The sequence below is a fragment of the Syngnathus floridae genome, chromosome 1 (assembly GCF_059516105.1).
Source record: "Syngnathus floridae isolate MCC-2025c chromosome 1, RoL_Sflo_1.0, whole genome shotgun sequence".
In the NCBI taxonomy this organism is placed as follows: domain Eukaryota; kingdom Metazoa; phylum Chordata; class Actinopteri; order Syngnathiformes; family Syngnathidae; genus Syngnathus; species Syngnathus floridae.
In genome coordinates, this window is record NC_142413.1 from 22,260,030 (window position 1) to 22,274,471 (window position 14,442).

At 39.3% G+C, this 14,442-nt stretch overlaps 2 protein-coding genes across 6 annotated transcripts in view; both read right to left on the minus strand.

The window, feature by feature from the left end:
* The window catches only part of tnip1 (TNFAIP3 interacting protein 1), a 15,028-nt gene extending 12,965 nt beyond the window's left edge, over positions 1-2,063 (minus strand). The window contains exon 1 of one of the 4 annotated variants that reach the window (XM_088387153.1): positions 1,958-2,063. In XM_088387153.1, the coding sequence (XP_088243279.1) occupies positions 1,958-1,987 (30 nt within the window). In that variant the 5' untranslated portion in view covers positions 1,988-2,063. The remainder of the gene's footprint in view (positions 1-1,957) is intronic. The other 3 variants (XM_088387160.1, XM_088387186.1, XM_088387195.1) reach the window with 3 other exon arrangements.
* An 806-nt stretch (positions 2,064-2,869) lies between these two features.
* Positions 2,870-14,111, minus strand: anxa6 (annexin A6). Of its 2 annotated transcripts, none has more exons than XM_088387216.1 (25): positions 13,962-14,111; positions 13,186-13,241; positions 11,184-11,268; positions 11,011-11,105; positions 10,618-10,731; positions 10,459-10,549; positions 10,268-10,347; positions 10,081-10,137; positions 9,423-9,516; positions 8,994-9,089; positions 8,298-8,356; positions 8,060-8,182; positions 7,931-7,989; positions 7,710-7,788; positions 7,236-7,317; positions 7,053-7,147; positions 6,843-6,956; positions 6,189-6,279; positions 6,031-6,110; positions 5,298-5,351; positions 5,119-5,212; positions 4,926-5,021; positions 4,769-4,827; positions 4,380-4,502; positions 2,870-3,135 (listed from the first exon to the last, which is right to left on the minus strand). In XM_088387216.1, the coding sequence occupies exons 2-25, from the start codon at positions 13,186-13,188 to the stop codon at positions 3,073-3,075; spliced, it is 1,986 nt and encodes a 661-aa protein (XP_088243342.1). In that variant the 5' UTR covers positions 13,189-13,241; positions 13,962-14,111; the 3' UTR covers positions 2,870-3,072. The 2 variants fall into 2 exon arrangements, with proteins under 2 accessions (XP_088243342.1, XP_088243333.1); XM_088387207.1 differs by having other exon boundaries at positions 4,365-4,502.
* Positions 14,112-14,442: the final 331 nt, after the last annotated feature.

Genomic DNA, 14,442 nt, shown 5'->3' on the forward strand with positions numbered 1-14,442 from the left:
TTGTTGTCATTTCCAGTTCACATGTAAGTGTAATGTTTTACAAAAATATCAAAAATACAGTCAAACCTTGGTTTTTGACCACAATCCGTTCCATAAGGCGGTTCGAGAAGCGAATCGGTCGAATTCCGAATCTATTTTTTCCATTACAAATAATGGAAAAATATTTAATCCGTTTTAAGACAAAAAAACCCTGCCTTTTTAAGCATTTTTTTATTTGGGCATATTTGTCCGATCTGCAGCGCACCGCCGAACGCGCAAACGTAGCGCGTCGCCCACCGTGCATCTGCACCGCGCTGGTCGCATTATTGTGACAGAGCCGTCGCTAAAATTTTGAAAATATTTTTAAAGTCCTGATGTACTTTCCAAAATGTAAGTGGACCTCAGTGTGCAGGGAGCTTAATTTGGTCCGATCGCGCAACCGCAGCGCGCCGGGCGCTCACTGTTGCATTGCTTTAAGAGCGTCTTTGTGTTTTAGGATGGCTTTACTGCTCCCACTTGCTTTCTTTGGAGGCATGATTAGAGGTTAATACAATCCTCAAAGTAACGAAAATACAATAACAACGGAGTCCGTCGGCATCCGGGCCGCGTGGTCGGGTTTTTTCGGGTCCTCCCGGCTCATCTCGCGAGTTCAACCTCCGAATTTTGTTCGACAACCGAAGCAAAAGAATCTCGAATTTTTTCTTCGAATTCCGATTTGTTCGAGACCGAGGTTTGACTGTAAAATAAATAGATGCAGCTCACTGACAAGCGCCGCTATTTGAGCTAATTTTAGAACAGTCCTGCGGGCGACTCATGCGGTCCTCACGGGCGACCTGGTGCCCACGGGCACCGTGTTGGTGACCCCTGCAATGGAACCTCGCTATTCGATGGGCATGCCTCCTTCCCGCCAAAATGCTCCCAAAGTAAGATTTTTTTTTTTAATTATGAGAAAAACAATGTGGGAATAATGGTGAGTCGCAAATATTCAGGGGTCAATTGTAAACATGGTTTAAATGTTTACCATTCCCTCTATATGCTTGTCATGTATTATGGAAATAATGTTTTGGGTGTAAAAAGTGTATCAATGTCATTCCCAAATATGGTATTTTTGTGTACTACGATCACGCCAGGATCAATTCATTTGATTTCAGATTTGTGACTTAATATTTTTAACGCATCAACATTTTTTTAACATTACAACAGTATATTGCAAAAGCATACATATTAGCATAATAAATAGTGTATTTATTTTGTTTGCCTTTATTCCCGTATTTAGCCATAATAAATTATTTGTCTTTAAACAAATAGATATTTGACTAGGCTAGTATAACATATTACAGTAAGTAAGTTAGTGTGTGATTTTTATTTTAAATTGACCTCTACAGAACTTCAGAGTCTGTAGTTGCCAACATTGCGGGGCAAAATACGATAACATCTCTAAAATATTGTGAAGCAGTCAATAAAATGAAGATCTACCTAATGTGCCAAACTGGTAAATAGTGGTTAAGCAAGACAGTAAATTATATACATTTTAAAAGAGACCAAGGGTCATAAACTCATATGGACCAGTTTTTCTTTTTTTTCTTTTTGCATTTCCTAACAGCAGAAATGAGCAGCATGTCTTTTGTTTGTCAGCTTGTTTACTGCGTCTTCTTGAGCAGAATGTCTAAATTCAACTCTTCTGTGTTCTAATTTCTTTTAACCGTCAACCTGGACATGTTAGAGTTTGTAAAACTTATTGGATAAATGATCAGTTTCAATTTATGAATAAAAATGAATCTGAAGCTTTCCAGTGCAGCACAAAAGTAAAAGGAGCATTTCTTGAACAGACTATGCATATTCTGTCAAATAACAGAGCGATTTCTTGCCGTCTCTGAATAACTCGGATAAAACAAATCAACAAAAAATGGATAAGTCATTTAGCAGAAAACATGCTAGATTATGTAAAAGTATGAAAGTGGTATAAACAACAACTCACCCACTCATTTGGCTTGTGTCTGAGCGGCATTCACTTTTTAAGGAAACTGCTGTGGTGTGGAGGGGGGGGGCAATTTCACTGTGAGACTTGGGGAATTCCCATAACTGAGCAAAATGGCTCAGTGTGAACAGAACCTGGTGTGTGTTCAACTTTGTGTTCTTCCTACAGGGTGTGACTCATCATAAATTGATATTTATATTTGGGGTTAATCAGCGTGCAGTAGGCCTGAGGCCTCCAGTTTGGGGCCTCAAGTGCATGAACAGAAATGGCCACAATTTTTATTTTTATAAACATTTTTGCACTCGTTGTCAATATCGAAATAGAACAAGCGGGGAGTTAATCAGATAAGGCAATTCAAGAAATTCTGCACATTTTGGGATAAGAATGCATTTTGTGATCACTGAATGGCGTTTATGGACTGGCACTACAACTAGCTGCGGCAGTTTTGTTGCCTTGGATTTTGGCTTTCTTCTAGGGATTTCCTCACTACCCGTCTTTTTTTTCTCCTCTTTTTATCACAAAGAAAGGCTGCAGCAGCTGCACCCACACACGCAGTGTTTATGTAGTGAACTCCAACGTAGAATGTGCTTCTACTATAATTATGTTTTTAATGGCCTTTTCTTAACCTACTTGAAGTACTGCATACCCATATTCATACTTTCACAAACGTTTGGCCACACGTATGAGAACTTTAAAGAGGTATTAACTTGAAGGGAGTTTCCTCATAATCAAATAGTTCCCATTCTGCTTATTACATTGTCATTGTGCCAGTACCATCATAATAAATTATTGAACCAATATGCAAATAGAAGCACTTCTTTTTTGTTCAGACAGGATGTGGTGAAAACGGAATACACCATAGGGAGATTTGAAATTATTCAACTTTATATGGTACAAGAATAATAAGTAAGATACCAGGTGATAGTCATTTTATTTCATTCGATTCATTGGCTGTGTCCTGGGAAGTACTGTTGTGCCTTCAAATATCTTCAAATAAAAAAAAATAAAATGGCATTTATGACATACAGTTTGGCAGACCACTGCATTTTCACTGTGATGTGATGCGGCCAGTATAGTTGGCAGGCCTTGACACGGAGATGTGCGGAGACGTGCTATCATTCATCCTCCCCTCCGCACAGCACCAGCAGGGTTTTGCGATAATCTCCCGAAGTGTCGCCCTGAATACACAAAGACAAATGTTAAAATACATCAAATGTATTCAGGTTTTTCTGACTAATCACACAAACACAAAACTCACTGCATGCAAAACGAAGGACGTACAGTATACATGCCAAGGCAACAGTCAAGAAATTGAATTTTAACATTAAAAAGGGACTTTGTGTTGTTTACAATATAAACGTGATAAACATAAGAAAAAAATACTTATAAGTGCCAACTCTCTTAAGCCAAATATGTTCGTAATATACCGCACTACAAATAGACCATATTTCTTTTATCTTTTAAAGAATTTATTATGGCCTTCAAAGGACTTTAAAATGCTCCCCACCCATGATGTGTTACCATATACTATGTATTTACACTTTCACAATTAATAAACTATAAAAAGTCTACACACCCCTGTTCAAATGCCAGGTAATATAAAAAAAGAGTGTGAGACTAGAACAAATCATTTGAATGTGTGCATAACTGACAAAAAAAAACCCATCTTTTAGAGGGAGCAAAGGTAAAGATAAACAATCGCGATAATGCTGTTGAACACGTATTCACACCCCTCTCATAACTGGGGAAGTGGTCATTTATGACCATTGTGAAATAGGAGTTAACATCCTCCTACAACTTTTTCAAGTACCTCTGACTGACCCATATTGCTGTTCTATGAGGTGGACTTTCTAGATCCACTCTAAGAGTGAGACGCCTGCTCCAAACTTAATGTGCCAAAATGTAACCCAGTTACTCCTCTATTAAGTCAAACCACTCATTTTAATGGGCTTGTGTTTGCGAGACGTCAATGTGGCCAACAAGAGTTGGCACAATGTCAGCCCTCACTCTTTTCATACATAGCAGAATCTCAAAGTGGTTTCATAATTGGAAAATATTTTTGCAAGGCCAACATGGGGTAATGTGCTGCGTATTTCTTCTGGAAGTTATTATAGATATATGTTCCTGGCTACTTCCTGTCTGCAGAGCCGTCAGCCAATCATGCAACAGATACCGAAAGGAAGTTGAGCATACAAGGGAAATTCCTGAACAGCTGAGCAAAAGCCACAGACCCACAGTCCACCACAAGGAAGCTATAGGTTACCGCGGCTCCATTGCCTTAGCAGAAGACGACCGTGCCACATTCGCTCTCAGGATGCAACAGAACAAACGATCAAAAAAAAAAAAAAAAAAAAAAAAAAAAAAAAAGCAAGCAAGCAGGTGTTAGTGGACATCGACGCCGACTTACGATCATTGTCTCTACCTTGATGAATTCATGCAAAGAGGTGTCTTGTGTTTCTTTAAATTCTTTGCGAATGTTGAAAAGGTCAATCTCACTACGGGACACCATGATACGTATCAACGCTCTGTCATCTGTGCCGAGACCCTGGGCACAAACAGTTTCATTAGAACAGATATCAACTTTGATTGATAATAATGTAGGCAAGCCAAGGCAAAGCCTTTTTTTTTTTTTGGAGGCTCCTTCAAATTTCCCAGGCTTTTGTTGTACAATGAAAAGCCAATAAAGGCATGCAAAATAATTTTGCAAGGTGTCCTAATAATTACAACTTTAAACTAATATTGTGCAATAATATTTTTTAATAGAATCTTTTGCCTTGAGATGTCTTGTCATAGTGAATGCATTGTGCATACCTTCATGGCTTTATACAATCGGTCTGCAAAATAAGAAGGCTGGTTCTTCACACTGCGGACTGCAACGGAAAGAGAGAGCAAATTGAGGTAAAGTTCTAAATAGGGGTGTCGCTGCAAAGTCCTGATCAGCTTGTTGCTATTTGTTTGAAAGTCTTACCAATGGCATAAAAGGCATTTTTAACATCTCCCGACATATGCTTCTTGATGATCTGTTCAATGTCCTTATTGGAGAACCGGACAAACTCTTGGAAAACTGAAAAGATGACAAACTGTGAGCCAGCTTGCACTCATTGAGCACCGATCACATCGACCATAAAGCAAATGTGAACATCATCACAACTGCAGTTTACCTTTCCTTAGATGAGGGAAGCTCCTGGTGCACAAAACACTCATGAACTTCATGACCCTGTCATCAGAATCGGCGTTACATGCATCAGCAAGTTCCTGTTGATTAGAAGCAGAACAAGAAGTTGAAATAATCAGCAATGAAAATTTTTGCCTTTCTAGTTCCTTTTAGTATGAGACCCACCTGAGCATCAGTATTTGCTCTTTCAAAATCTGCAGGGCCATCGTCTCTTGCACCCTGATCGAGGCGGAAAGAAATGATGTAATCACACAATATTGTTTTACAACACAAAAGACAATTGCCACATTGAGACTTTTCCAGAAAGAGCCAAATGTTCCTGTCAATCAGGATGGGCGACCTATTGTTCCAATTGGTTCTTTTCACATTAGATGGTTAAAAATATACTGGAATGTTCGATAAGATCATGTCCTAACATGGAGACGTGGAAATGATGTCATGATACAAATTGGATCGCATTTTGGCTCTGCCGAGGCTTCTCACAGTGCTAATTTGCATATTGCCTTGGTGGTAATGGTGGTTTCCTTGGGCTTTTTGACATTGGGAAATACTAACCATAACCAGCACGTTGCAAAAAGCATGTATCTCTCAATCTCGGTTCTGGCCTTCCTGTGTAGAGTTTGCAGGTTCTCCTCAGCTTCCTCCCACGATAAAAAAAACTATGTATTTTAGGTTATATTGAGTCTCTAAATTGTGTGCTAGAGACCATTCCAGGTCATAACTCTCAATAAAAAATTCAGCTGGGAAAGACTCCAGCTCATACATAACTCTGATGAGGAAATAGATGGCTGGAATAACTCTTACTAATTACTGGAAATAGGAATGTGTTTGTTTCCATCACACCGTGCTGTGTCTGCATAATTATGAGCCCAATGAGATGATACAAATAAAAAATTACCTGCACGAGAGAAACCAGGATGCGGCAAAAGTGACCTGATGTGTCCGATTGAATCGCTGCCTCTAAAGATTGCTTGTAGGCTGTGAGGTTTGAGTGAGAATTGAATGTACATGTTTGAAATTATTACAAAACGTCACCTTTGACGCCAACAAGCTCACCGTCTTGAAAGGCAGCATTCATGGCTTGTATTTCTTCATTGTTCCTGGTGACCAGGATCTCAATCAGCGCATGTTCATCTGTGCCAGCGCCCTGTGGAAAAGGCCAGAAATACTCACAATGGATAATGTGTCTTCGTCAGGTACGACTGATTGCAATAAGGTAGTTTGAGTGTTATGTCAACACTAATTGCACTACTACTTGCACTCTAGCAATGTGTTTCTACTTTCTCAGTAATTGCCAATTTTGTCAGAACTGAGGATAGGCAGGAATCAAATGAGAATTTCTGACTTTTGGCGCCCTCTAGTCTGTTTGTTTGGTACTCTCAATGACCTGAAAGATTCATTTCTACAGACCTTCTCGGATATTCAAAACAAAATCAGATGCACTTTTACAATCTAAATTCTAATATATGTTTCATGAAATAATTTGAAACAATTTATTCCCAATAACCTATTCTGTTGCGTTTGTAGCCAACTTTGACTTTGAAAACCCATCAGTGGTCGTCTGTGCACATGATTGCATTTGATAATCAGTCCTCAACTTTTCCTAATAAAATGATTTTCAAAATGTTTGTGCATACCCTGCAATGGTAAGTGAATGATCTGCATTATTGATCCATGATTGAAGCCAATACATTTAAATGTCAACATCACCTCTATGGCTTTCATCATCATTTTGGCATCAAACTCAGCTGGGGTCAACATGAGACCAATGATCAGTCTCTCCAAGTTCTTTGACAGTTCAGACTTGAGGTCCTTCATCAGATCCTGCAACCAATTCACGCAAACGTTTTATAGCTTATATGGTAAAACAAACCAAAAAAAACCCATTGTTAAATATTTTTACGGACGAGCATCTCTTACCCTTCCAAGTAGTGATTTGAAAGTCTGTCTGATCTCTTGTCTCTGTGCATTGCTTCTATGTGCAATAATGTCTATAATTGCATCTTCATCTGTTCCTGTAGCGCACAATGGTATGACGGTAACGTTAGTTATTCAAATGAGATATTTTATAAATGTCTAAACTGTTAAGACAAGGTTACGCACCAAATCCTTTCATGGCTTTTCTTAAAGCCTGCGCATCAGCTGCAGGGTCAAAGTTGGAATAGGGGAAAACTGTTGGCCTCAGCTAGAAGTGAAATTGTTGAAATGCACAAATTAAATTCTGGTTGAACAAATGCATCATGAGGTTGTAGGACAGGGGTTAATTCTTTATCTTGACAAAGACGCAAGTGGTAAAGCAACAACCATGCATACAAATGTCACATGAATGCATGTTGGTCACATGCTATTTGGTTAGTTGGCAAGTGTGAAATCTTAGTGTCAGGTTAGCAAACATGACACACAGCCACAACAATGAAATGGTGCAGTCTGAAAAGCCATTTTGTTAACGTCAACTCATATTGTTTTGAAATTTGACTTTCCTAGTAAAGCAAAGAGGATCGCTGCAAACTTGCATGGAACAGCCAGGGCAAAGCATGCAATGACAACTAGAGCTGTGTCACAAAGTGGCGGTCAAACCTTGACTTTGGTCATGGAACTTATTTCCCACATCTTGTAGGCTATCTGAGCTGCTTCAGGGAAGAACTCTCCGGCTAAACTGCAATCATTAGTTTGACACAACACAGCTCAATGAGCACAGCCAAAACCTTGCTTGAACCTTGGTCATCAGTGCTCAATTTTCTAGTTATGGTCCTCCTCTGCCATTGTGTTTTATAACGGTAGTTTAAAATGATACTCACTCATCATCACCTCCGCATAGATTCAACAGAGTCCTCTTGTAATCGCCTGATGTGTCGTCCTGTATGCGGCAAGCACATATCAGTGATGTCCTCTGAACTCAGCGACAGTCTCTTCTGCCGTTCTACTACCTTGATCATGTTGTAAAGTGATTTTTCATATCCGAGCCTGAAACACTCTCGGATGTCCAACATGTCTATTTCAGAGCGGCAAATCATGATCCTTATCAGTGTGTTGTCATCTGTACCGAGACCCTGGAAATGCAGCACACGTTTGTTGTAAAGTTGCAATAGTTGGAATTTTCAGGTGCTTTACTAATGCAACGTTGACTTTGGGATTAATTGAAAATGACCAGACATTTATATTTACCTTCATTGACTTGTAAAGGCGTTTGGCAAAGAACATGGGAACACTGCGTATGCACTGGACTGTAAGACAGTAGCAGAGTATGTTATTTCCAAAATAAAATACTGTATGTTACACTTTAGTAGTTACTGTGTTTGGAAAATAATTACCGGTTAGAGCTGTCAAAATTAATCGATGAATCGACAAGTAATCGAATTAATCAACAATTATTTTAATGATTAATTTATCGCCTAGAGCCAAATTTACCTTAGACCTGTTCATGCCATCTAATGTCAGCTACCCAACAGTAACTAGGTATTCTTTTTTTTTTTTAAATAATGTAAACAAACAAATTGTCTTTTGTGTTTCATCAAATCAATTACAATTACAATTACTTTGGAAAAATATTAATCGCACCAGTTATTGAAACAGTTTTAAAAAGTTTGAAGAGTACAACATAAATTCCTCTTGCCTAACAATGTTCAGATGTTATTTTTTTGTTTTTATCACTTAACAATACAAAATAAAAACAGTCAATGGGGAAAAGTGGTTTTGTAATACACATTCAAAATTGTGTCAGATTATTCGATTAATTGATGCAATAATCAATGGAATAATCAATGTTAAAAATAGTTTGAGTTTACCATTTGCATTGTATGATGTTACGTCTGCACTAGTTTCATCAAAATAATAACAGAATTTCAAAGATCAGCATCTTACCAACAGCAAGCATCAGTCTCTCAAAGTCCCCTGACAGCTCACTCTTGATGCTTTGTTCGATGGATTTCTCTCCAATCTTCTCATACGCATCGAAAACTGACAAGACAAGAAAATACAAGATGCTACAGTACATTATGTTTGTTAAATTTGGATAAATGTAACAAAATGGACACACGTGTTTCTTCATTGGTTTGTCCTTCGTTACAGTTACCATTTCACAATTTATGAGGTGTATACCATAACGAAATTAAGATTCAGGGATACTTTCTTCATCCCATATATTCTTTATTTTACTGTACAAGACTCTTCTTGATATATTTTACAAAGAGTTAGATATTCACATTTAAGCCGCAGTCACACTACGAGAGGTCGCACGAGAAAAGACTAAATACAACATGTGCATGTTAATTCCCCTTAGCATGCACTCACCCATGCGGAGGTGGGTCACGCTGCGGTTTCCCAGTATCATGATGAATTTAGCCTCGTCCGTCCCCCACTGCTCTTCGCCAGCGGCATAAAGGTCCTTTTGTTGAGACAAGTGGGCCAAGAGATGGCAGAATTACAATGACACATCATGACAATAAAGTCATAAATAGAGGTACATGTTGCCAAGCTGTAAAGGTCAAATATAACTGAATTTCCATTGTCAACAGGATTGAAAACAAATGATTTGCTTGGTTGTGGATATGAGGACTGCACCACTGTTGGGGCATTTGGATTTAAAGTCGAAGTCCCAATGATTATCGTCACACACACATCTGGGTGTGGTGAAATTTGTCCTCTGCATTTAACCCATCCCCATGTGATTTTGATCCATCCCCTGGGGGAGAGGGGAGCAGTGAGCAGCAGCGGTGCCGCGCTCGGGAATCATTTGGTGATCTAACCCCCCAATTCCAACCCCTGAGTGCCAAGCAGGGAGGCAATGGGTCCCATTTTTATAGTCTTTGGTATGACCCGGCCGGGGTTTGAACCCACAACCTTCCAGTCTCAGGGAGGACACTCTACTACTTGGCCACTGAGCTGGTGTATGTTTGAATGTAGAGGTGCCACTCATGTCATTGTTCAGCGCAGTTTCACATTCCCTCACTTGTGCATCTTGCTCCACCAGATCTGCATTCACAACTCCCAACTCATCTCTGGTCCCCTGAAAGAAGGACAACAAGCTCACCGTGCAGGAAGCCACAAAGTCATTGAACTGCTCATTGGGCGGTTTTTGATAACTTGCTGCTGCTGACCACCACAAAGCAGTATTGGGATTGTATCAGATAACTGACCTGAAGTAAAACAACCAGCATCTTCTTAAAGTGACCTGAAGTGTCCCCTATGATGTCTTCCTCCATGTTTGTGCCATAGGCTAAAAAAAAAACATGTAGACAGACATCAGAGTGAAATTATGAAAATAATACACACACATTTTGCACAGCTAATGCTGTGTGTTAATGATGGACAAATAAAATGGACTCACCATCCTTGTATGCTTGAACCATGTCATGAATTTGTTTGTTGTTTCTTGATGCCAAAATTTCAATCAAGCTTTTCTCGTTGGTTCCAGCTCCCTACATGACAGGGTCAACAAGTTGAATATAATAACGACTCCACTTCCCTGACATAAGAGTTGTCTTACTTTGAGTGCATCTTTTATTTCTTTGGCATCGTGGTAGGGTGGTGTTCTCATCAGACTCACAATGAGACGCTCAAATTTACCTGTCAGCTCATATTTCAGATCCTCAATAAGATCCTGCAAAATATTTGTTCTCACTTAGACATGTTTTAACACATTTTGGACATTAGGCTATTCTTTAACAGCGAGCCGGCTGAATGGCAACATTTCTAACAGGTGTTAATGACAATAATTTTGTTAAACCTGGACTTTTAGTCCAAAGACCTTAAATAACTAAAATGGATGTCAACACTTTGCTATTGTGAGAGTCGTCTCAAGATGTGAGCAGCATGATGAAGAGGACGGACGGTTGAACTAGCAAATCTAGTTTAGTATAAATGATGCAATATAGCGTACCTTTCCATAGGTACACTTGTACGCCGCAATGATTTCCTGTCTCTGAGCGTTGCTACGAGAGGTGATCAGATCCAAGATGGCTTCTTTATCACTGCCTGGAGACATACACATGGGAGTCACAAACATTGGGAAATGCTGAATAAACATCACGTGCGCAGTTTTCAGACACTTACCTATGCCTTTCATTGCATTGTAGAGCGCCTCGGCATCGGCGCCGGGATTCGAATTGGGAGCATCTGTTATTGTGCCTCTGAACACCTGGAAACAAATAGGTTTTCAAGCACATTACAGGACTATTATTAGATGGCACTATAATGTTGCACATTTAATTATTTATCTTTTGTTGATCGAATAGAAAAACTGATACATGGTTGATAAATATTTTAAGTCAGTAAATTCAAATAATCAAATCAATTAATATGATTAAATATGCCAAGTCAATAAATTAAAATCAAATAAATATAATGAAAAAAAGTATATTCTCTAGAATGCGATTACAGACTATAATAGGAAGGTTTAAGCGGCAAATATTTCACATGACCTCTCCTTACTTACACACTTCATATACTTTACTTGGCCAAACGCGGATTCATTCCAAAGTCTATGCATGACAAAGGTTATTTTTTTCTTTATTTTGTTTTTCTTCTTGGCACACACACAAAGTTGTTGCTCATTTCAATAATTTAATGAAGAGTCACAAACATGTATGTTTTCTCTGTACAGTATATTCAGTGTGTTATTGACAAAACAGCATTACAGACTATAATAGGAAGGTTTAAGCGGCAAATATTTCACATGACCTCTCCTTACTTACACACTTCATATACTTTACTTGGCCAAACGCGGATTCATTCCAAGGTCTATGCATGACAAAGGTTATTTTTTTCTTTATTTTGTTTTTCTTCTTGGCACACACACAAAGTTGTTGCTCATTTCAATAATTTAATGAAGAGTCACAAACATGTATGTTTTCTCTGTACAGTATATTCAGTGTGTTATTGACAAAACAGCTACTATCCCGTAAATGCTTACACACATGCATTATTGGTGAATTTTGACCATGATATTCCCAATGCATTGTCAGCTCTTTTTCACTTAGTTCACATGGGTTTAATCACAACAAAGCACACTTTCTGCTGTTAGTGGGTGTTGCTTGATGCAGTTGTTGGTCCTTTATGCTTTGTCCTTTTATTGTATTTATTTCGTCATATAGACCTGATTCCTTGATCAAACAAGTCCTATGCACTTGCTGTGGTTCTTTTATGCTTAGAACTTTTATTTAATAACTTTTATTCTGTTTCTTCTTCTGCATCCAGCCCTGCACTCTGTTGTTACTTTGTATTTTTGCTTATTCATAAGCCTTTTGCTTTTCAACTTTTGTGTCATGTCTGCTTCTCAATCCATATCCTGCTGTTTCACTGGCAAGTTACTATGTATTCGTTATATTCGGGAGTTGCTTGTTACTGGACACAAGCTGAAGCGTTTTGCCATGAAAGCAGTTGCAGCTAGCTGTCTGACCCCGTTCATAGAGGGAACTTGAATGTGAGCATATGTGTGAGCAAGCACACAGTACTGTGCGTGTGTGTGGGGCTGGTGCAAGGACGAAGGGGTGGGACGGTGGGTGTACAGTAAGGAGTCAGATTACACACAAAGCAGTTTCTTCTGAGGGTCTTTTACAAAAGCAATGAATAAACGTCAAGCCAACGTTTAGAATAAACTAAGTTGTCCCCCATGGCCATGATTTTAACCCATTGAAGTTTAGAAGATACAGTACATGCAAAGTCATTGTGGGCTGCAGGAAAACAGTGTTCAATGCAGCAGCTGCTAGATAGATCAATGCTGCTTCAGGGCAGTCGGCCAAAAGGCGTTTTCCACTGCCCATTCACAACTAACCAGCGTCACTCTCCTCGACAGCTGCACAGCTTCACTGTCATAGCAACTCGGCTGCCAAACAAGTCCCTGGTAACTTTTCACAAAATCCTCAAAGTGGGCCGGCCTTACAAGGAAGAGTCTCAAGAAGAGTCTGAATGTTCATGAGTGCACACTCAGCAGACACTTTCTTTGGTGTTTGTGTACTCTCATTTTGATTGCCTCATATTCCTTTGTGCTCAGTTAATGTGTAAAATCATATATTTGGTCCAATCCAATCCACAATACAGAAGAATGTCCACTCACCATCTCTGAATTTGGTCGTCTGTGTCTGCACGGTGCAGGGGTCAATCGTTTGGGGCCTGAAAAAAACAACAACAAGATGACAGCAATGCCGTTAATGGTGTCACTTGACTGCAAGTGTAACGTGAAAAGAGTCACCGTGTGCATTGAGACAACCCCTCCCCTCAGGTGGAATCTAATCTTATTGTCTACTCACTGTTCCCTTAACTTGTTAAAGGGGGTCTCTAAATCTAAAGCAGCACAGGACACAGAATATTTCAAATACAATAACAACCGTTCTTTCTCTTTTTTTTGGTAGCTATATTACAACTGAGATGCCAAGACAAAAAGTAAATTCAACACATTCAAATGAATATGTCATTTTCATCTGTGAATGCTGGTGAATTGTATGTACATGATCAACTCTGGTTGAGGCTGACAAAACATCACTTTTGGGAAAAAAGAAAGATCCCTATAAATGTTCATATGCACCACTGTTTCAAACATGGGTGTCTCTTTCCAAAAATAGCAATAGAATGCAGTCTGAGGGTCTGCGTTGGCATACAAAGCAACGCCCTTACTTGTACCCCAAACTCCATGCACAAAAATACTATTTCTAAAACTTCGAAGTAACCTTCTTAAGCCCGACAAATGACTTATTTGAAATCTTTTTTTTTTTTTTTTTTACGCAAACGTCACTCTTAGGGTGCAGTATTTGCATATGTAGATAAGGAATCGACAGAGACAAATTCGTTACGTGTATTCGCTCGGAAGAAATAGATTAAACAAAAAGCGATTACCTTCTCAAATGAACTGAGTTTGGGGTGGAAAGAAATGGTGCAGACTAGCTCTATATTTGCGGACCGTTACGTGTCCTCCCTCTGGTGTGACGCAAAGACTGCGGCGCTCGCGCGCACGGTCTCCCTGGTACGTGCGCGCGGCCACAAAGGAAGGAGACATGAATTTGACGCCCACGCCGCGCACATTACGCACAACTTTACGCATCTATTTACGCACAGTTGCTGCGCAAAGTGGATTTTTATAACGTTCTCTGCAGAAGTTGCATTCAGAGACAACAACTGTAAAAAAAAAAGGCATTTTGGAAGAAAAGGTTACATTTCATTTAGAAGTTGGCATTTGAGTCAAAAGAGGTTTAACTGAAATCAATGGGGAAAATATATGTGAAATTACATGCGAGGTCGAAATGCACGTATGTCAACTCACCCGGCTTTCTCGTGTGTTATGCTTTTTTTTTCGTGTGCCAATTTGTTCCCCCCTATA